Source organism: Delphinus delphis, chromosome 12 (genome assembly GCF_949987515.2).
Source record: "Delphinus delphis chromosome 12, mDelDel1.2, whole genome shotgun sequence".
Taxonomy (NCBI): domain Eukaryota; kingdom Metazoa; phylum Chordata; class Mammalia; order Artiodactyla; family Delphinidae; genus Delphinus; species Delphinus delphis.
Window position 1 is genome coordinate 66,009,741 of NC_082694.2, and position 23,423 is coordinate 66,033,163.

At 48.6% G+C, this 23,423-nt stretch overlaps 1 protein-coding gene across 1 annotated transcript in view; it reads left to right on the forward strand.

The window, feature by feature from the left end:
• The window catches only part of CAPN13 (calpain 13), a 101,759-nt gene that overhangs the window by 45,928 nt on the left and 32,408 nt on the right, over positions 1–23,423 (forward strand). Inside the window, 6 exon segments of the mRNA XM_060026324.1 lie at positions 36–207; positions 3,505–3,801; positions 5,411–5,479; positions 7,445–7,520; positions 9,109–9,237; positions 10,196–10,251. Coding sequence (XP_059882307.1) covers positions 36–207; positions 3,505–3,801; positions 5,411–5,479; positions 7,445–7,520; positions 9,109–9,237; positions 10,196–10,251 — 799 coding nt within the window.

Here is a 23,423-nt window from a genome sequence, read left to right on the forward strand (position 1 = left end):
AATAAGCCGTTATAAAGAACTCCTTGACTTGTCAGGAAAAAACCCAGCTGCCAGGGGCTCTGCACGATGGGCCTTTTACCATTAGTCGTCATGTCGGTGTGGGAAGCGGAAAGTCATATAGATGATCGAGTGTACCATGCCGACCTCGGGCAGACAGGGGCCAAGGACAGGAAGACGCCAGACATTCAGAAGGCTAACAGGGCATTGGTAACCAGGAGGCAGCCAAAGGGAAGTTATTCAGGTAGCTTGGGCCCAGAGATATAAACAAGGAGAGATGAAGAATGTGGCTGGCGTGAGGGTACGTGTAATAGGGAACAGCTCAGTATGAACCTCCTTGAAATCGACACTAGCCCAGGATTCAGGCCCACATCTGGGCTGACTCAGAAAGCACTTCACTTGATGCAAAACGGGATCTACTATGGTGAATGTCCCCAGTCTGTGAGCTTCTGAAGGCAGGGATGACAATGTATGCATTCCTTGTCCCCAATAACTATCACTGTCCTTGGCACAGAGAAGGTGTTCAATCAATCTGCACTGAATTAAGACAGATTCACTTCCCCAGAGCAGATGCTCTAGCTAAGGTTACTTCCCCTAGGTGATCAGCAGGACCCGGTTAGGATACGTGAGACCAAGCTTCCTTCCGGGGCAGGTGGCAAAGTCCTCAACGTGGTCCATGAACCTGCACCTCTGAAATAAAAAATATAATTTGTCATATGATAAATGGTACAGATTCCCTAATCAGGACTTTTCCAAACAACAACCAAATGTCTTCTCATAGAGGGTAACTGGCAGCCCACATGAGGCCTTCGTAGGAATTAGAATAGAAGAGAGATGGAGCTTTGCGCCAAGGTGCGTGGCTCGAGAGTAGAACCCAGACTGGACTCCAACTTCTCTTCTCCCCTTGGTGGAGACCCTTGAGCAGGGCCAACCTGGCATCACTCTGCACAACCTGCAAACTATCCTCACAGGTTGTGTCCTCAAAAGAAAGTTGAGAGCAAAATATTCGTCCATGTACTCACTCTGTCCTGTCTCCCAATCTCTTGTACCCCTTTATCAGCCGTAGTAGTGGTGGTGGTACCGCAACCCAAGGTCCGCCTGTGGGAAAAGGAAGGACACACTCAGCCTTTGGGACAGGCCACATCCATCATCTATCATTTATTCAATCAGCAAACATGTACAGATACCCTAGGATGTTCCAAGGAAAGCAAAGCATCAGTCCTTAGGCATCTTCCATTGAGGTGTAGAGGCCGACGTGCGATTCTTTGGGCGTTTTGTTCAGGCAACCTTTATCTCCATTCCTAGCCCCATCTCTTCCAACATTATGGTGTTTGCTGGGTGCAGGGACCAGGTCGGGGCTGTCCAGCGCGGGGGATGCGACCCATGCCCCACAGCTGCTCACGTTCTCACGTGACTCCTCACCACGGCAACTGCTCTTCATAGTGAGATGCCACGATTCTTTCGAGGAAGAAACTCTGATGGCGGGCACACAACACCGACTTCCCTGACGTGACCGACCAGGGAGACGCTGGAGGGATGACCTAAGGGCCGATTTCAGATGCTGGCAGCATGTGTTGCACTGGTGACATCACTGGGGCTCATTTTTCCGGCTAAAGGACTCCAGTAAGGACAAACTGTAGGGCTGCTTTTGCCGTGTGTTCTGGGTGGTGAGGCCACCCTGGGGACTGCTTATCTGTTGTCTGTGTGGTACTGGTTCTCAGAAGACCCCAAGGAGGAACCTCCTTCCTCCTGACCTAGTGCCCCTCTACAAAGCCACCTGCCGGGCGCCCTCACTCCAACTCCTTCTCCCGTGGGACAGCTTCCCCAGGGTGGTGATGTCCCATCATGCCCTCGGCTTTTTACCAGGCTGAGTGAAGGAAACAGCTGCATGGAGAAGAGCTCTGCTTCTCTGTCAAATCGTCACGGAATCTGCTGCCCATAAAACTGTTGGGGTCAGTGTCCCGAACAGAAAAGTGAAGGCAGTTAACACCTTCAGAAGTTCAGGCCCGGAAAGTTTCTCTCCCCTCAACCTCAGCTGCTTCCCGTTTTTTATCCGCTGGGAAGACTAATGCTAAGTTATGTGCTCAATTAGAGCAACTTGTCCTAGCCTGGATTCCTGGTGTTTTTATCTCCCCTCACCACACACACACACACACACACACACACACACACACACACACACACACACACACACACACACACACACACACACACACACACACACACACACACACACACACACACACACACACACACACACACACACACACACACACACACTCAGTAGTCATGTTTTCTCTCACTTCCTTTCTGGAAGCAGATGGAGGAACACACCTGTAGAGCTGAATTGATTCATTCAACAATACTTCTCCTGAGGGGCTCCCAAGTGCTGGGTATGGTGCGGGGGAAGTAAACACGGCTTTCAGCCCAGTAATGAATAAAGAGAGAAATGCAAGGTGACCCACACCAGGTATCAAATGTAAGCAGTAATCAGCACTACAGATGTTCAGGGAGGGAGTTATCACCAGGGCCTGGAGCAATCAGGAAATGCTTCATGGGAATCCCCTGGTGGTCCAGTGGTTAGGACTCCACGCTTTCACTGCCGAGGGCGCGGGTTCAATCCCTGATCAGGGAACTAAGATCCCGCAAGTCATGCTGTGCAGCCAAAAAAAAAGAAGGAAGGAGGGAAGGAGGGAGGGAGGGAGGGGAGGGGAGGGAAGGAGGGAGGGAGGGAAGGAGGAAAGGAGGGAGGGAGGGAGGGAGGGAAGGGGGGAGGGAGGAAGGAAGGGAAGGGAGGGGAGGGAGGGAGGGAGGGAAAGAAGGGAGGAAAGGGAGGGAGGGAGGAAGGGAGGGGAGGAGGAAAGGAGGGAGGGAGGGAGGGAAGGAGGGAGGGAGGGAAGGGGGGAGGGAGGAAGGAAGGGAAGGGAGGGGAGGGAGGGAGGGAGGGAAAGAAGGGAGGAAAGGGAGGGAGGGAGGAAGGGAGGGGAGGGAGGGAGGAAGGAAGGGAAGGGAGGGGAGGGAGGGGAGGGAGGGAGGGAAGGGAGGGGAGGGAGGGAGGGAAGGGAGGGGAGGGAGGGAGGGAAGGGAGGGGAGGGAGGGAGGGAAAGAAGGGAGGAAAGGGAGGGAGGAAGGGAGGGGAGGGAGGGAGGGGAGGGAGGGAAGGAGGGAGGGAGGGGAGGGAGGGAGGGAGGGGAGGGAGGGAGGGAGGGAGGAAGGAAGGGAAGGGAGGGAGGGAGGGAAAGAAGGGAGGAAAGGGAGGGAGGGAAGGAGGAAGGGAGGGGAGGGAGGGAGGGGAGGGAGGGAGGGAGGGAGGGGAGGGAGGGAAGGAGGGAGGGAGAGAAGGAAGGGAGGAAAGGGAGGGAGGGAGGGAGGGAGGGAAGGCTTCATGACAAAGGTGAGATGAGAACTAAGTGCTCAGAAATCCCAGTGCTTTCACAGTCAGGCAGGTGTGCCCCTCTGCTCCTGGGCACCGATGTGATTCCTGCATCCCTTCCTCGTTTGGATCAGGGGCTGGACATTGATCCAGGACTTTGCGCCAAGGTGCATGGCTTGAGAGTAGAACCCAGACTGGACTCCAACTTCGTTTCTCCCCTTGGTGGATACCCTCCGAACCCAGGTTCAGAGCCTTCTAACCAGGAATTCCTAGAAGGTAAGGAAGGACCTCCTGGCCCCAACCCCATCCCCATGGCCACGCCAGTCCTATGCCCCCTCCCTGACGTTTCAGTCCTTCCTGTTCTCCCCCTCAGGACCTCAGTGGACACATCCTCTTTGCATGAGTGCCGGAGCACTGTGGCTCTGACGGATGTATCCTTTGCAGTCATCCCCCTCCCGCAGCTCTAAGAGCCTGTCTGCTCCTTGGGCTTCCCCAGGGGTCTATTTAGGACACTGGGGAACACTTTTCTCACCCTCATTATTTTCCTTCTTGGTTCTGAGGGCTCACCAAAGAGCCTGGGCTCCTGGGAATTCTGCACCAACTTGCCCTCCAGAACCGCCACAGCAACAATAACAAAACTTACCACCTATCAGGCGTCTGCTGCATGCCAAGAACTGTACTGATATATATCATTTTCCTCATAATTCTTGCAATAACCCCTGTGATATAAGAAGTATTGTCCCATGATCCAATGGAAGAAACAAGGGTTCAGCCCAGATCCCACAGCTAGTCAGAATTTGTGTCTGGATTTGAAGTTGGAGTTTTCAGCCTCCAAAGTCTATGTTCTAACATTATCCTTCACTGCCTCCTTGTAGCACCAGTGGGAACTATCTTCCTTACACCCCTCTCCTTACCACTGCAGGAGTCCTCACTATTTAAATTCCTTGCTCAGCAAGCCCCCAGTTCAATAAAGATAACAGCCACCAGCCTTGCAGAAAACTCTTCGGTCTGCGCGGCACTTACACCCCATTATTACTATCGTGCTGCACTTGCAGATGAGACTGGGCTGGGACAGTGCAGTGACCTGCCCACGTTCCGTGGCCGCAAGTGGCGGGGCTGGGACCCAACCCCGGGTCTCCTGCCTCCCGTCCTGACTTCCGCTCTCCCCTGAGCCGTTTCTCCCCTGCCGCCCCACCTCCCCTCTGGCTCCTCGTGGGCGTATCCCCCAGCCGCTGCCTTGCAGCTCCTCCCTCGGGTGTGCACGGTCTCCCTGGGGTGACACGGGTCCCCCGGCTCTTTCACTCTTAACAAGACTCGACTGGGGATGTGAAGCCAGCCATTGTCAGACAAGAGGCCTTCCTGATGAAATCATCAGTCAGGCCCTGTCTCTGCTGGCTGCGGCTTGGAATCACCCAGAGACACTGCTCATCCCTGCGGATGAGTCCAATGGCCCTCGGCAGCCCCACATCCTGGGGCAGGCAACCCTAGGGGAGGTCATGTCTGCAGGACCCCTGCAAAGCAGACAGGTCTTTTCTACCCTTCCTGTTGCTCACCCACCAGCTCCCCTCCAGTTTCTCAGAGATCCATTCTTTTCATTAGTTTTCATTAAACCCATCGTATGGAGTGACCAGGGCTGACTTGAATACACAGAACGCGGTCCATCCACTGGCGCACACTTGGCGGGTGCACTCACCTCTCATGCTGCCTCCGGAGTTGCAAGGCGCTCTCCTCCCCCCAGCTGCTCCCCACTCCCCCCTGCCAGGGCCCCCACCCCAACTGGTGAAGGCTGTGTTTGGGGCTCGCTCTCTTCCCCTGGGCGCACGTGATGTTGGCTCTCCTTTCTCAGGGCCGCCTTCTCCTTCCAATTGATTGTTTTCCCTGTGAAATAAATCTAAGCCAGGTCCCTTTCAGATACAGCAAGAGCCAGCTGGTGTAGGGCCACATCCAGGTGACGCTGGACTGACTGTGTTACTAGCTGGTGGGTGGGGCTGCTCTCTGCTCACTGCACGAAGGACTGCTTGACTCTTAACTCCCCACCAGCTGAAGGTGAACGGGCGGCTTGACCAAGAGGAGTTTTCAAGGCTGTGGAGCCGTCTTGTCCACTGCCAGGTACCTGCGTGTTCCCTTTTGACTAACACTCTTATTCTGTCTGGTTTAGCATATGTTTACAGGGTAGCCCGATCCTACACCAGGGTTGAGGGCTATGAAAGGAGAGGAGACTCACCCCCACCCTCAAGGAGGGCCCCTGTTTTGCTTGGGGATCTGTACATGCACCACTAGAAGGTACGAGGCAATGCGCGGTCGGGTGGCAGGCTGAGGACCGCTCTAGGAGGCTGGAGGAGAAATGGGTCACAGTGACTGTAGCTAAAACTGCCAGCTAGCACTGCTCTCCTCATTGCTCCCCGGGCCCAGTGCAGCAGCCCCTAGGCCACCAGTTCCCCTCAGCCCCTTCCCCTCCGTCTGCCAGGACATACATCAGAATCACAGTGTGGTCTGTGGCCTCAGTGTGGCCTCACTGTGTTCTCAGGACAAAGTTGAAACTCCTCAGCTGTACATAGGATCCTCTGAGTTGGGACCCACTGTGGAGTCCAGGAGAAGCCCTTTCCCTCATCCCACTGGCTCCATCGGACCCCAGCCCTGAGACTCCTTGTCCTCCCGTCCCTGCACTCAGAGCCTGCCTGATGCCCACCCAGCCTGCGGGTCCAGCCCCAAAACCCCTGGGGGCCTTGCCCGCCCCCCTAAGACCCAGCGAGTCCCCCTTCAGCTCCTAACACTTGAACCCACAATAATAAAATAAAAACACTTTCAATTTACATATTATTTATTTATATCACCGAATCCCTGATTGGGGTCATTTGGTTTCTCACCAGGCACTGCAATGGCCGACAGTCCTCCCATTAGATTGCAGGGTCCTCCCGGGCAGGGATCCCTCATATTCGTCCTTTTCCGCAGGGCCTTCCACGGTGTCCAGCACACAGAAGGCACTCGAGTGCTGAACAAATGACCGAACGAACGCGTGACTGAATGAATGAGTCCGTACCTGATTGAGAACACGCTAAGCCTCTGAACTCACAAAAGCCAACTAAGGCCAGAGAAGAGTTGTCAAGCCGCTCTTTCCCAGTAACCGGCTCCCACGAGCTGCCTCAGCTGCACACCTGCTTGGGGGTATTTTGCTTTAAAACAGCTCCTGGGCAGCAGCTGAGCATAGGCCAACGTTAGGAGTCCCGGGTTCAGTCCTGCGGTGCCTGCCTGCTCCATTCAAGGCAAGTTACTCACCCACCTGTGTCCTTACCTGGGAAGCAGGAGGAGCCTGAGGGTTCGAGTGAGAATTAGCGGGAGGGAGAAAAGTCTCGGGCAAACGGAGAGCCGCCCTGCACAAAATCGGGGCGTTCAGGTGACTCCACACCACGGCCGTGCCTGGTCCCAGGCGCAGTTCTCACGTACCTTCAGTGCTGCCTACGTAGCACTCACTGTCGTGCAAGGCGCGCTCCTAAACGCTTTATAAAGATGTGCTCGTTTACTCCGTGCAATGAACCTGTGAGGTAGGTACTGTAATTGGGCCTGTGCTACAGAGGGGGAAACTGAGGCCTAGAAAGGTTAGGTCACTTGACCCAGGTTACACAGCTGGTAATAGTCAAGCTGGGATTTATACTCAGCGGTTTGGTTGTAACGTCTGTGCTATTAACCCCACCCTAGGCAACCTCTAGAGAGCTCTCTACCTCCCTGGAAAGCAGGAAGCCTCCCGGGCGGCAGGAGCCCAGTCTAGGGGGTGAGGAAGAGGAAGGAGAGCAGGTCGGGGGAGCGGGGGGAAGGTGCGGGCCTGGGAGAGGGACCTGCCGCCCCGCAGTTGACGGCCAGGCAGTCAGCTTTATCAAGCAGAGCCCATTCCCCAACCCCGGCCTCAGCTATGCACCCTGCCGACCTCTGAGCTGGGCCCACTCGTGCTTTAGTGAAGCAGCCTCCAGGGCTGGGAACGAGATTTATCGGGACCTCCCTCTACCCAGGTACCCAGGACATCCTCTCCCAGGTGGACACTGGGCTCACACGGGCTTCTTGCTTTTTCTCCCGTATCAGAGTGTTTCCCAAAACTCCCGGAAGAACTCTGGAGTTTTCCCAAGCTCGGATTTGTGGAAGGTCATAAAGGACACAGGTAAAGCCGGCGACCCTTTGAGCCATGATGACTGGTGTGTGTGTGTGTGTGTGTGTGTGTGTGTGTGTGTGTGTGTGTGTGTGTGTGTGTGTGTGTGTGTGTGCGCGTGTGCGTGCAGCATGCTGTAGAAAAGGCTGGTAGGTGCCGGGCATGGTGGGGAGAGAGCAGAGCAGTGTTTGTGCCCTCCCCTGCTTCACACTGGGTCTGTGAGCCTCCTGCCTCCAGACGCAGACTCCACCCTCCCCCACCTGAGTTCTCGCCTGCCAGTTAATTCTCCTGATTGCCTTCTCTCCCCAGCACAGCTCTAATTGTGTAGAAATGACCCCGCATGGTTGGTCCCCTACCAGAAATCTAGCTTGCCTTGAAGATGCTTCCATCTCGGCATCCGGGCCGTCAGGGTTAAATACCCACAGGGGGGCTGATGTGCTCTCTTTGCAGAGGGTCTGGGGCTAAGTGAAATCAAGTGGCCTCTGTCTGCTTCAAGGAGGCAAGAGCTCTCAGTCCTGGGAGAATGATAATAACAGCGCAGGGCGCAGATGCTTCATATTTCAGCAACAACGTCACCTCATTTGACTGTCTCAACAGCTCCGGAACTTGGGAAGGACAGGAATCGTTATCCTCACTGTACCCATGGGGGAAATGGCTCACAAAAGGGTTAAGTCAGGAAACTGCCACCTTCCTGAATACAATGTAAAATCAGGCTCCAGCAGGTCCCCTGCTGGAAGGGCGGCCTCCACGGGTCTCCCTCCCAGGGGCTCTCAGCCTGTTGAGCGGGTAGAAACCTGAGCTGCTGCCCACACCCGGCTTCAGCCTCTATCCTCGCCTTACTTTTCACAGCCGAGGGCTGTGGTTCTCACACCTGAGCCCGAGTCAGGACCCCTGGGGGCTTGTGACAGTGCAGACTGGTGAGCCTCACCACCTGCCCAACGTTTCTGCTTCAGGAGGACTGGGGTGGGGCTCAAGAATCTGTACTTCTGACAAGTTCCCTAGTGAAGCCAAAGCTTCTGGTCTGGGGAATCCCACTCTGAGAACCACTGAACGGCCGGTGAAAGACGAAACCTTTAAAGGAGAACCTCACTCATGACTCCAGAATAAGAAAAGGGAGAAAGAGAATAGTTGGAATTCGGCCGAAAAGCTGGCAGGGGCCAGTCCAGTAACTGAAAGGGGCAACAGAGCTGATGTGATTTGAGGGGGCAGTTTGAGAACATGCAAGCTGCGGAGGCGTGCCCTATCTAAAGGCATTCAGATCCACATTTTATGAGCTCTGCAGGAGAAGCCGAATATGTCTGTGGCTGTATGGGGCCCACAGGCCACCGGGCTTGTCCCCTTGACGGATGGTTTGGTTTACAGTGTTCTGCTGGCTCACCGGGGTGCACAGGCCCCCCTGATTTTCAGTCTGCCGTTGTTGGTTCTGTGGTCAGTGCCCCCTTGGAGCTCACAGCTAGACGTGCACGACCACAGGACTCGAAGAGGGTGAGGCAGCTCTCTCCCGTCCACCTGAGGCCACCACCTGAGCTCTCCGCTCTGAGGACAGGACCACCCCAACTCCCGACCTCCTCCCTGCTCACTGGCTCCCCCCGTGTCCCAGACTTCCTTGCAGGGATCCCCGTCACCAATGAGCGGCTGGATCTCATGAGACTCCGCTATAGCGACAGCACAGGCAGGGTCAGCTTCCCCAGCCTGGTCTGCGTCCTGATGCGGCTTGAAGCCATGACAAGTGTCATCCCGGGGCCATCCTGGAGACCTTCACAAAGGACACAGGAGGGGACCAGGAATGCGCTCCAGCCCCAGGCCTGGGCTCGTCCCAAGGGACAGAGCCAACGTTAGCCTGTGTGATGGTGTAGTTGCCTGGAGTCCCCAACCTCCCTTCTGCACCCTTTTCTCCCCAGGACATTCCCCCACCCCAGATCGCTCATTTCCTCATCACCCTACTAGCATGTCTCTCAGGAACCAGGTTAAATCGCTGCGGCCCCTCTCCAGATTGTGTTTATGGTTTAAACCTACTCTTTAGTCATGCAACGAAGGGTTTGATCCCTGCTGAAGGATTGCACACACAGCGAGTAGGTGGGAGCAGTAGGTCCCCCCCACCGAGGCCTCAGAAATCCAGCTATGTAGGCCAGAGGTTTTGACACTTTTTAGCAGCACACCCCTTTGTTTTAAATGACATTTCACGTGAAACCCCAAGCCACAATACAGCTCTAAATGGAGCTGTTGTGGTTGAGGTCGAAGTGGGAACTGTCCTACGCTCACATCCTTGCACCGCCCCTGCCATGTGGCACTAACCCCACAGCTCTGAGGCAGGCGATTAACAAGGTGGAGAGAGCAGAACGCTGGGAGGGTAAAGGAGAAGCCAGAGGCGCAGTCTTGCTCCAGAGAATTCGCAGCTGGACAAGGGAGGTGCCCCGAGATACCTGCTAAAACAAGCCCCGCATCCCCACAGCCAGGTGTGGAGAGTACAAAGTGTAAGGAAGCTGCAGGGGGCAGGGCGTGTGGGGCAGAGCAGTCAGGGGGCTGTTCTGAGGGCTGAGCCTGAGCCACGGGTGTCGAGTTTGGCTGGAAAGAGAAATGGAGGGGAGGCCGAGCACACTCCAGGGCTTCGCACAGAATCACCACGTTGGCTTTCATCGCACGTGGGCCCAGGCCTGTCCTGATTCTTCTCCTCCTCTTTACCCTAGAAGCGTTCCAGAACCTCTCCAAGGACGGAAAAGGACTCTACCTGACAGAAATGGAGGTGAGGTACCTTCCCGTCCCAGAGACAGGGCACAACCCCAGGCCGCCTCCCCTCACCTGATTCCAGGCCTGAGGTTATTGAACAGTCTGTCAGAGGCCAGCCAAGCTGCCGGCCCCCCGCCTCCAATTACGGCCTTTATATATTGCTGGCTGCCAAGCCTGCTTTAGGATCCTGGCAGACAGATTTTATTTTTTCCAATCGCTTAATAAAGCAGAGGATTGTGTGGGAGTCATAAATCCAGGAGGGAACTAAGGAACACCTGTGGAGCTCACTGGTTTTTTTAATTTGTTTATTTTATTTATTTATTTTTGGCTGCGTTGGGTCTTCGTTGCGGTGCGTCGGCTTCTCATTGCGGTGGCTTCTCTTGCTGCAGAGCACGGACTGTAGGCGTGCAGGCTCAGTAGTTGTGGCTTGCGGGTTCTAGAGCGCAGGCTCAGTAGTTGTGGCGCACGGGCTTAGTTGCTCCGCAGCATGTGGGATCTTCCTGGATCAGGGCTTGAACCCGTGTCCCCTGCATTGGCAGGTGGATTCCTAACCACTGTGCCACCAGGGAAGCCCCATGAGCTCACTGTACATTAAAATTACTCCCAGTGAGTTTTTGAAAGAGCCTCCTGACCCAGCCAGCTGGTTGACCTCAGCTGTCCCTCTCAGCGCCCGGCTATTCAGGGAGCAGCGGAAGATATGCTGTAATAGAGGGCCGAGACCTCCTGCTTGGGTTGGAATTAGCTGGAAAAGGTTGATGAGACTAGACTGAGATCTTTCAAGGGAAGAGGGTACCATTTGCCCTGCTCTGTGTTAAGCTGACTAGTTTAAAGTTGTGTTGTAACAAGGATGCTTATTTCTCACTGGATGAACCTGGTGATGTACAACTGAAGGCAGGAGGAGAGCTGACCCCAGAGCCCAGATAAGACGACATAGCTTTAGAATCATTTCCTCCCAGGGGCACAATGCATCTTCCCCTCCAGGAACTGCACACGAGACTCTCTCCCTGGGGGCAGCCTCCCCAGAGATTACAGAGCCCTTCTCTATGTGAGCCAAGGCTCAGCTGCTTGGCCCATGAGTTTCAAGGCCAGTGCTGCAGATTTCATCCAAGTCATGTAGAACAGGGGGCATCCATGAAAGAGTGTGGCCTGGAGGTTATGAGGGAGGGATTTAGAATTCTTTTTAAAATTTCTTTTTATTGAGATATAATTGATATTAACCTTAACACATTAACACTGTGTTCATATTAGGCGTACGACATAATGCTCTGACGTATGTATGTATTGTGAAACGATTACCATGATAAGTGTGGTTGTCACCTCACATAGTTACAATTTTTTTTCTTGTGATGAGAACTTTTACAATCTACTCTCTTAGCATCTTTCAAATCGACAACACAGTATAGTCCCCATGCTGTATGTTAACCGCCCCAAAACCTCTGTATCTTATAACTGAAGGTTTGCACCTTTGGACCACCTTCACCCATTTTGACCAACCCCCTTACCTCCCACCAGTGGCAACCACTTTGTTCTCTGTATCTATGAATTCAGTTGTGGTTTTTTATTAGATTCCACATGTAAGTGAAATCGTACAGTATTTGTCTCTCTCTGACTTATTTCACTTAGCATAATACCCTCAGGGTTCATCCATGTTGTCACTAATGGCAGGATTTTCTTCTTTTTATGGCTGAATACTATTCTGTTGTATGTATATATGTATACCACGTTTTCTTTATCCATTCGTCTATTGACGGACATGTATCAGTAGGTTGTTTCTATGTCTTGGCTACTGTAAAGAATGCGGCAATGAACAGGAAGGTGTCTGTATCTTTCCGAGTTAGTGTTTTTATTTTCTTTGGATAAATACCCAGAAGTAGAATTGTTGGATCATATGATAGTTCTATTATTAATTTTTTTTCAATTAAGTGACCATTTATTGAATAACACCTATATGAGAGGCACTGTGCTGGGCTCCAGGGATACAGAGATAAATGAAATTTGTGTGGTTTCTGCCCTCAGTTCCTCTCTGTCTAGTGGGAGAGATAGTTCTATAATAGGAAACTACACTCTAATATACAAGATGCAATGAAAGAGGCTTGAGTGCTCTATGGACACTAAGGGGTGTTCGATGAGTTCAGCTTTGGATATGGTGATGTGCTTGTGGGACACCCATATGGAGATCTCCCATAGACAGCTGAACATGCAGGTCTTTAGGGAAATCAAACTCGGTCATTGCCCTGGAGGGTCTTGCTATGGAGTGGAAGAGACAGAAATGTAAATACTGAATATAATAGATCAATTGCAATACTCTGTAGTGAAAGCTAACACAGAAGTTCGCGCAAAGATGATGGTACAACTAAGTTGGCCTGGAAGTTGTGATGTCTCTAGGAGACAGCCTAGGAACTGAGTCTTGAATGATTAGGAGTTGCTGTCCAGTGTTGTGGGCTCTTGATGAGGTCATCGTTCACATGGAGTACTTTGGATGGACTGAGTGAGACTTCAAGGCAGAGGGGACATCACCAGCTGGGCAGTCAGAGGACAGTGTGCAGGCAGCTGGTCATGGGAGGCCCTCCTCTGAGGGCAAGACCCACAGCTCACAGTCTTCCTTGATACAAGTAAAAGTTGGCATGCTGTGCCCACTCCAGTGGTGGGTGTGTCCGATGGTACTAGGAGTTGGTTCAGTGTCCTCTGGAGAGCAGATACCCAGAGCCTATTACAGATATTTTAAGGAAACTCCATACAGTTTGCCATGATGGCTACACCAACTTACATTCCCACCAACAGTGCACAAAGGTTCCCTTTCTCCACCTCCTCACCAACACTTGTCTTTTTGATGATACTCATTCTACCGGGTGTGAGGTGATACCTCATTGTGGTTTTGATTTGCATTTCCCTGATGATTAGTGATGTTGAGCATCTTTTCATGTACCTGTTGGCCATCTGTATGTCTTCTTTGGGAAAATGTCTATTCAGATCCTCTGCCCATTTTTTTTTTTTTCCTCTGCCCATTTTTAAATCAGATTGGGATTTTTTTCTGTTGAGTCATATGAGTTCTTTATATATGTTGGATATTAACCCTTTATCAGATATCTTTATTTCCTTCAGTGTTTCATTCTTTTCCCAACCTTGCCCTTTGCCCTTACTGTCTGCCCAGCCCTGGGTTAGTTACCTCATTCTTGATCCTTCATGTCTTGGCCCCATTGGGTTTCCATATTATTTATTCGTGTAAACCACTTCCCCCATCATAACATTCAAAACACTGTTTTGTTGCTGTGGCTCACTCCTTCCTTTTTTTTTGTAGAGCCTTATTGAAATATAATTCACATAGCATACAGTTTACCCATTTAAGGTATACAGCTCAGTGGTTTTCAGCATAGTCACAGAGCTTGGCAACCATCACTACAATGTAAGTTTAGAACATTTTTCGTCACCACAAAAAGAAACTCCATGCTCATTAGCAGTCAAGTCCTATTTTTGCCTCATCCCTTTAGTCCTAGGTGACCACGAATCTACTTCTGCATCTATAGATTTGCCTATTCTGGACATTTTATGTCATTGGAATCATGCAATATGTGGTCTGTTGTGACTGACTTCTTTCACTTAATATAATATTTTCAAGGTTCATCCAGGTGGTAGCATGTATTAGTACTTCATTCCTTTTTAGTGCCAAATAATATTTTCATCTTGTAGGTATACCATATTTTATTCATCCATTCATCAGTTGACGGGCACTTAGGTAGATTCTACTTTTTGACTATTGTAGATAATCCTGCTATGAATGTTTGTGTACAAGTTTTTGCATGGATGTATGTTTTCATTTCATTTGTATACTTAGAAATGGAATTGCTGGATCATGTGGTGACTTGATGTATAACATTTTGAGCAACTGCCAGACTGTTTTCCAAAGCAGCTACACCGCTTTACATTCCTACCAGCAGTAAATGAGAGTTCCAATTTGTCCATATTATCGGCAACACTTTTTTAATTAAAGTATACTTGATTTACAATACTGTGTTAGTTTCAGGTGTACAGCATAGTGATTCAGTATTTTTGCAGATTATATTCCATTATAGGTTATTACAAGGTAATGGGTATAATTCCTTGTACTATACAGTGTATCCTTGTTGCTTATCTATTTTGTATATAGTAGTTTTTACCTGTTAATCCCATACCCCTAATTTGTCCCTCCCCACTTCCTGCTTCCCTTTGGTAACCACAAGTTTGTAACCACAGACTCTATGTCTGTGAGTCTGTTTCTGTTTTGCATATACATACATTTATATTATTTTTTAGATTTCACATATAAGCAATGTATAGTGTTTGTCTTTCTGTCTGACTTATTTCAGTAAGCATAATATTCTCTAGGTCCATCCACATGGCTTCAAATGGCAGAATTTCCTTCTTTTATATGGCTGAGTAATATTCCATTATATCTATACCACACCTTCTTAAGCCAGTCGTCTGTTGATGGGCACTTAGATTGCTTCCATGTCTCAGCTATTGTAAATAGTGCTGCTATGAACATTGTAGTGCATGAATATTTTTGAGTTAGAGTTTTCATTTTTTCCAGATATATACCCAGGAGTGGAATTTCTAGAGCACATGATAGTTCTATCTTCAGTTTTTTGAGGAACCTCCATACTGTTCTCCACAGTGGCTGTACCAATTTACATTCCCACCAACAGTGTATAAGGGTTCCCTTTTCTCCACATCCTCTCCAACATTTGTTATTTGTAGACTTTTTCATGATAGCCATTATGACAGGTGTGAGGTGATACCTCATTATGGTTTTGATTTGCATTTCTCTAATAATTAGCAATGTTGAGTGTCTTTTCATGTGCCTATTTGTCATCTGTATGTCTTGTTTAGAAAAATATCTATTGAAATCTTCTGCCTATTTTTTATATTGAGTTGTATGAGCTGTTTGTATATTTTGAATATTAACCGCTTGTCATTTGCATCATTTGCAAATATTTTTTCCATTCCATAGGTTATCTTTTCATTTTCTTTGCTGTGCAAAAGCATTTAGTTTTGCTTTTATTTCTTTTACCTTAGGAGACTGATCCAAGAAAATATTCCCTATGATTTATGTCAAAGAGTATTCTGGCTGTGTTCTCTTCTCAGAGTTTTATGTGAGCGAATGTTCTAATCTCATTGTTTTACATGTGGCTGTCCAGTTTTCCCAGTGCTAGTTGTTGAAGAGCCTGTCTTTTCTCCATTGTATATTCTTGCCTCCTTTGTCATAGGTTAATTGACCATAGGTATGTAGTTTATTTCTGGGCTCTCTCTTCTGTTCCATTGATCTATGTGTCTGTTTTTGTGCCAATAACATGCTGTTTTGATTATTGTAGCTTTGTAGTACTATCTAAAGTCTGGAAGGGTTATACCTCCAGCTTTATTCTTTTTTCTCAGGATTGCTTTAGCAATTTGGGGTCTTTTGTGGTTCCATAAAAATTTTAGGATTATTCTACTTCTGTAAAAAATGTTCTGGGTAGTTTGATAGGGATTGCATTAAATCTGTAGATTGCTTTGGGTAGTGTGGTCATTTAAATAATATTAATTCTTCTAATACAAGAGCATGGGATATCTTTCCATTTCTTTAAATCATCTTCAATTTCCTTCATCTCGCCAACATTTTTCATTGTCTTTTTTATTATAGCCATCCTAGAGGGTATGACGTTATATCTCATTGTGGTTTTGATTTGCAGTTCCCTGATAGCTCATGATGTTGAGTACCTTTTTGTTGTTTATTGGCCATTTGTATATCTTCTTTGGAGAAATATCTGTTCAAATCCTTTGTCTGTTTTTAAAACTGGGTTATTTATCATTTTGTTGCTGAGTTGTAAGAGTTCTTTATATATATATTCTAGTTACCAGTCCCTTATCATCTATGTGATTTGCAAAAATTTTCTCCCATTCTGCAGGTTGTCTTTTAAGTTTCTTGATGATATCATTTTCAGAGTTTTTAATTTTGATGAAGTCCAACTTATCTATTTTTTCTTTTGTCACTTACACTTTTGGTATTGTATCTAAGAAATCATTGTCTAACCCAAGATCATGAGTATTTACTCCTATGTTTTTCTCTAAGAGTTTTATAGTTTAGCTCTTACGTTTAGGTCTTTGATCCATTCTGAGGTAATTTTTGTATATGGTGTGATGTAGGGGGTCCAACTTCATTCTTTTCCTGTATATCCAGTTGTCCCAGCACCATTTATTAGAGAGACTATTATTTGCCCCATTTTATTGTTTTGGCACCCTTTCCAAAAACCAGTTTATCATAATGTAAGGATTTATTCCTGAACTTTAAATTCTATCCCATTATCTTAATGTCTATCCTTTTGACAGTACCACACTCTGTTGATTACTATAGTTTTGTAGTATGTTTTGAAATCAGGAAGTATGAGTCTTCCAACTTCGTTTTCTTTCTCAAGATTGTTTTGGTGACTGAGTTCCTTGCATTTACATATGAATTTTAGGGTCAGCTTGACAAACTCTGCAGAAAATAAAGGCAGCTGGGATTTTTATGGCAATCACATAAATCTGTAGATCAATTTGGGGAGTCTTGCCATCTTCACAACATAACATTTTCTGATCCATGAACATGAGATGTCTCTCCATTATTTTTAGATCTCATTTAGTTTCTTTCAACAACATTTTGTGGTTTTCAGTGTAGAAGTCCTGCACTTCCTTTGTTAAATTTACTCCTAAGCATTTTATTCAATTTGATTCTATTATACATAATTTCACTCTTAGCTTATTCACTGCTAATGTATAGAAGTAAAATTGATTTTTGTATGTTCTGCCACCTTTCTGAACTTATTTCTTAGTCCTAATAGTTTTTTAGGGGATTCCTTAGGTTTTATATATATAAAATCATGTCATCTGCAAATGGAGATAGTTTTATTTTCTCCATTCCAATCTGGATGACTTTTATTTACTTTTCTTGTCTAACTGTCCTGGCTAGAACTTGTAGTACAATGCTGAGTAGAGGTGGAGAAAGCAGACATTCTTGTGTTCCTGATCTTGGGAGAGAACTCCCAAGTCTTTCACCAATAAGTATGATGTTAGCTGTGGGTTTTGTTTTTTGTTTGTTTGTTTTGGCCGCACCACACAGCATGTGGGATCTTAGTTCCCTGACCAGGGATGGAACCTGCACCTCCTGCAGTCGAAGTGCAGAGTCTTAACCACTGGACCGCCAGGGAAGTCCCATTCTGGGGTTTTTGTAGATACCATTTGTCAAGTTGAGGAAGTTCCCCTGTATTTGTAGTTTGCTAAATCAGCACACTTTTAATTACTGTCTTGATATCTGTATTCCCTGCTACGCTGTAAGCCTAGGTGTGTCTTATTTGTTGCTATCTCCTTAGCATGTGGAGAAACCACTCAGTAACGATTTCCAAAATGACTGAAAGAAATTGTCCTTTCAGATTTGTGTCTTCCTTTGTTTTGTTCTCATCCCAACTTTTGCAAATGGGATGTAAACATTGTAAATATTGTCAATATTGTCTTAAACCCACATCTTCCTGCTATTTCAGCTATTTCTATTTTCTTGCCCATTGGGATTACTGGAGAGCAGATAGTTAACGTTATCTTGTTATAATCTCCAATACATCATGACCTATATTCTTTTATAAAGGCTATTTTCTAACCCATTGATCCTTTCACTCTTTTGAAATCTGCTTTCCTAAGTCTCAGGAACATTTCAACTCTGGCCAACATTCCCTTACTCTGCTATTACAAAGTCAGAGTTACTTTCTTCCAGGATTCCCATCACTCCCAGGTTCACTGTTGGCCAACACTCAATCCAGAGGCGGATTCCCTCACCTTGCTCATTTGGTCCTCCGTGCCAGGAAGCAGTCACGGGAACTAGTGAAGGCCTTGTCAGATGAGCTATGTGAGCTTCTCCCCAGAGACTTGGGGTTGCTGAAGCCCCTCTCCAGTCTACCCATTCTGGGCTGCTTCCTACAAACTGTGTACAGGAAGCTTCTACCTGCCCTTGGACTCACCAGGAAAGCTGGGGTGTACTCCCATTGTGAGAACATTTCTGTTCCTCTCTCTCATCTTCATCCCATCTACTCTCCTCTGACTTAGTAAACTATGATATTAAAACCGACCAGACAACTCCTCTTCCTCCCCTCTCATCATATCTGTTTCTTTTGAACAAAGCACACACTTCGATTGTCACACTGGGGGCCATGTTTATGTTAAAATTATTTAAAAGTATTGAATTCTTACTTTAAAGAAAGCTAATACTCTGTGCTTTGGTGTACGGTCCTTGGACACTTGAGGCTATGTTGATCTTAACTGATTTCAGAGTCTAGAGGTTTCATACACTGCAAGTCACACCCTGCTGAGAGTTTGTCTAGCTGATGTCGTCTACATCCACGTTGATCTACTGTCAATATGGCAGTAAAGTGCCTTATTCTAACAAAGTTAGCATTTAGAACAGTTTCCCACTACGCATAAATAGTGTCTGGAGGAAGGGGCCACTCCTCCTACTCTGCATGAGGGTGAAATATGGGCAGCGGTGGCCCTGATCCTGCTGATTTACCAACAGCAGTTTTCACAAGAGTGGGTCTGCTTCTATCCTAAGAAATCCGTCTCTCCAGCCTTCAGACCAAAGAAATTCTTTCTGAGAGCTGAGAGTCTGGATTTGCCTCTGGTGTTAGGAAAACTCCCCACCTCCTTTGGCAAACATACACCTGGTGATTACCAGGCACCTTTCACCCCTAGGGTGTGCAGCTTTCCAGAGCTAGCTTTTAAAGAGAAATGTAACCAACTAGGACAATAACATGAAAACTCCCAGGACATGAACGAAGATGGAGAAAGACTTGGAATCCAGGAAACGGGAGGTCCAGCACTATATCCTTCACTCACTACGGAAGTCCAAAGGCCAGAGCTGCAGAGCTGAATGAGAGAGCCGGAAGCCCAGCAGGGAGCAGGAAAAGCGACCTATGGGAAAAACGGAACCAGTAGTTTTATCTAATCGCTTAATCATGAGAAAAATAGTGTTCCGAAGGATTTTGAATTTCTGCTGGAGGGTTGGAAGAATTATTAGGATAATGACATAGACCAAGCAGATTTTTTTTTAATTAATTAATTTATTTTTGGCTGTGTTGGGTCTTCGTTTCTGTGCGAGGGCTTTCTCCAGTTGCGGCGAGCGGGGGCACTCTTCATCGTGGTGCGCAGGCCTCTCACTATTGCGGCCTCTCTTGTTGCAGAGCACAGGCTCCAGACTGGCAGGCTCAGTAGCTGTGGCTCACGGGCCCAGTTGCTCCGCGGCATGTGGGATCTTCCCAGACCAGGGCTCGAACCCGTGTCCCCTGCATTGGCAGGCAGATTCTCAACCACTGCGCCACCAGGGAAGCCCCAAGCAGATTTTTTAAATGAGGTAATTGCTAACTCCTGGAAGAACAAAGACTTCTTAGAAGAAAGGAAATATGAACCTAGAGTTTTTCTTCACTCAGCAGAATAAAATAAAAATTGAGTATTGATTTAACAAAAAAATGTGACATAATAGAGAATGGAGGGAGAGAAGATACAGGCATGAAAGTGGGGTTAGAAGCAACCCAGCCCCATCTTCCATCATGAGGAGTCAGTAGCCATTTAAAATTGGTAAATCAAGGGGTAACCATATAAACTATTATTGAGAAGTAAAGTTCAGAAGAAAGAGTTTGGAGAGAGGAATTTTGGGTAGGAATGGGGCAGGGGACTGCTGTTTTTTCTTCATGCTTTGTATGAATGTCTTGAAGTTTTTAATTATGTACCTTGGGCTGGACCGTTATGAAAAATAAATAAGCAAACTAGCAAATAATCTGAGAGACAAGAGTTTAAGACTCAAGAGAAGAGGAGGGAGACAGAGAAGAACAGTTGAGGTGGCTTCTTTACCAGGTAGGCAGGAAAGATGTTTGATTATAGTTGTAGAAAAAAATGTCTATGCAGAGATATCACTTGAATCCAAGAGACAAGCCCTCGAGAAAAGCCACTATTCCCCAGGGGTCCACAGCCAGCAGACCAGAGCTCAGCTAGACCAGAGGACAGAGTTGTAGTTATTCTAGCTGCCCCTCTTCTCAGCCCTTCCATCCTGTCCAGGGGGTCAGAGGAACTGACTTCGCCTCCACTTTGCTGCAGGCACTCAGGTGCTAAATGGACTATGGTTTGTGCTCAGACAGGGCAGAGTAGGTGGGTAGGGTGCCTCTGGGGAATTTTGAAGAATAAAGTAGGGACATTGCCATCCATTGGAGCCATGGGTGTGATGGAGCTGGTCCAGCCTTGCCAGTAGGTGGTACAGGTGCTCCCTCTGTTGTCTGGTGGACCTGAACAGCATCTGTGGGAATGGGGCCTGGCCTCTGTAGTCACTCGAAGGAAAAGCTTCTTTACTCACCCCAGACCTTTTGCATTTGAGCATCTGTGTCTCTCTCTAAGACAAATTCCCGGTGATCACTCAGGAATCTGGCCCTTGTTCCATGGGGCTGTGCTGCCCCCAGAGGTGTGATACAGCAAAGCCTGCGCAGCTTGCAGCACAGTCAAAGCCGCCTTCGAGGATCCTGGGCCAGGTCCTCAGCTGGGTGAAGCTCTGGTTAGCGCACGATCATGGAACAGGTCATCTGAATACTTCAGAACCCCAGCCTGGAATCCCAGGAGAACGAAGCAGAAGAGGATCCCTCGTGGGAGAGCAGGGGAGAAGCTACATCTCGGTTCCCCTCCCACCAACCCAATCATTTCTCAGTCTGCCCACCCACAGGGTGCTGTGCGTGACATCGGAACGGTCCGTTGGGTGTTTGCAGAATGAGTCATACTCTCCGATATCTGAATCCTGTTTCACAGCCAGGTGGCAAAATAAGGGTCTTCAACTCCGTGACAAATCGGATCTTAGTTCCGGATGAAAAATACCTTTGGGGGAGGGGAAATCCAGCCAGCAAGGTGGACGCCTCCCTCACTCCTATGATCCATAAAATGGTCATCAGATAGCTCTAAAAGGTCGTGCCCCACCAGAGTATAGAAGAGCTTCCAGAGAGTGGCCAGGCCAGACCCCACTTAGGAGGACTGACATTTGAGAACTCATTCCTAGAAGCATCTCTCCAGTGAGGGAATCCTCGCAGATGCGTGTGTCAAGAGAATAGGGCAAGAAACTGCCAGGGTGTGACCTTTCTGAGAAGAAACCATCAGAAGGTTGATGGCCTGGGCAGGGGTGCGCCATCATGCAAACGCCCATACTCAGGTACTAAGTGAGTGTTTGGAGGTGGATGCGTCCCGGTACGAGGAACAAACACACAGCCAACTAACCTGCCTCTCACAGGAACTGCTGCGGCGTGTTTGCAATCATTTCAGTAGCAGAGCAGGGCCAGACACACAGCATAGCTTGGGCCTCCTGGCCCTGTGCTTGGCCGACCAGGATAGATGGCCATGGTTATCAGCATGGACTTCAGAGGTAGACAGAGCTAATGCCTGAAGACCCCAAGTCCTGGGCTATCAGACTGCCCTCTTAGGTAAGATTTTCTGCATGCGAAACGCTGGTCCCGACTGGTCAACACAGACTCTGCTTTAAAACAACGGACAGCTCAAAAAAATGAATGGGCTGCTTTGGCAGGACTCAGAGATGACCTTCACCTGTACCTCCAGGTAGAAAGTCCAACACACCTGCACACTTTGCTGCTCCAGCCACATGCCTTGAAACCCAAGTCCCCTGACTCAGTGCCTGTGCCCTCTGCAGCAGCTGGGCCTAAGTAGCCCCCAAGTGGAGGAACGCAAAGGACAGGCCGCTTCCCCGGAGCGGGAGGTTACCCTGGTGAGAGTGGACACGTGTGTACACAAACACACACACCGGGGAAACCCAGGCCCAGAGAGCAGCTCTACGTGCAAACCCAGTGGTTTGGGGTGACGTCAGTCTTGCTTCTCCCTAGAACAGAAATAGGTTCCTTGGTTCTTGCCACCTCCAGGCCCAATGGGGACAGAGGCAGGATTACAGTGGAACAGTGCAGCACATGGCATGCCTGTGCTTTCCCTCTTCCCTCCCCCATCCCCTGTGCTCCATCAAGGGCCCTGACCCACTAGGACAGAATCCAGGAGGACCTCAGATATAGCCAACTCAGTTCAACGAGGGGTTTTCCAACCTCAAAAAATGTTCCACTCACCTATGTTTTAAATTAAGAATGGAGATAATATAACTTATCCAAATCTAATCATTTAAAACTTTCAGTTTCATATAATAGCCAGTTAGGAGGAGGGGCTGGGAATAGGGAAAGGGCAGGGAGTGTGGAATAGAAGAAAAGGTTAAGCGGAGGGGAGGAACGGAGAGTATATCAGGCAGCATCAGGCGAGAAAACAGGAACCACTCAAGGTATATCAAAAAGGACGTATTTAACACAGGGAGTGAGTTGCTCACAAAATCGTTGGGTTTGCTGGAGGAGCGCAGGCCAGACACAATCACCACCAACTCCCAGGTTCACCACTAGCTTTCAGAGAACAAAGAAGCTGCTGCCGCCACCACCCTCACCAGATACGACAGGGAACAGCCAGAAATGGTCACAGCTGCCTGCAGGCCTAAGCAGGTGACTTGCAGGACAAAACCTCACATCTGCTGAAGCCCACATGTCTGCCCACCCTGTCAGAGGCAGAATAATAAGGCTCTGCCTGTCTGCTGCCTTTCAGGTCGTAAGTGCATCTCACCGGTGGGACTTAAAATATATCTGGGACTCTTCTAGAGGCTTCCAGCCCCTGCCAAATGGAAGAGGGTATAGAAAGGGGGTATAAAGAGTGTCAGGTGCCAACAGACAATAGTCAGCACAGGGGAAAGAGAAAAATGGGGGGAGAGGGAACGACAAGCAGATGGAGATGGAGAGCTGGTGGGGAGGATGATTCAGACAGACAGGGGCAAACAAATGAGGCGTGGCAGGGAGCAATACAGATGAATAAGACAGGAGAGACTGAGGACAAGACAGAAATCAGGAGATTATGTAACAACCTAAATGGGAAAAGAATTTGAAAAAGAATAGGTACACATATGGGCTTCCCTGGTGGCGCAGTGGTTAAGAATCCGCCTGCCAACACAGGGAACAGGGGTTCGATCCCTGGTCCGGGAAGATCCCACATGCCGCAGAGCAACTAAGCCCGCGAGCCACAACTACTGAGCCTGTGAGCCACAACTACTGAGCCCGCCTGCCACAACTACTGAAGCCCGTGTGCCTGGAGCCC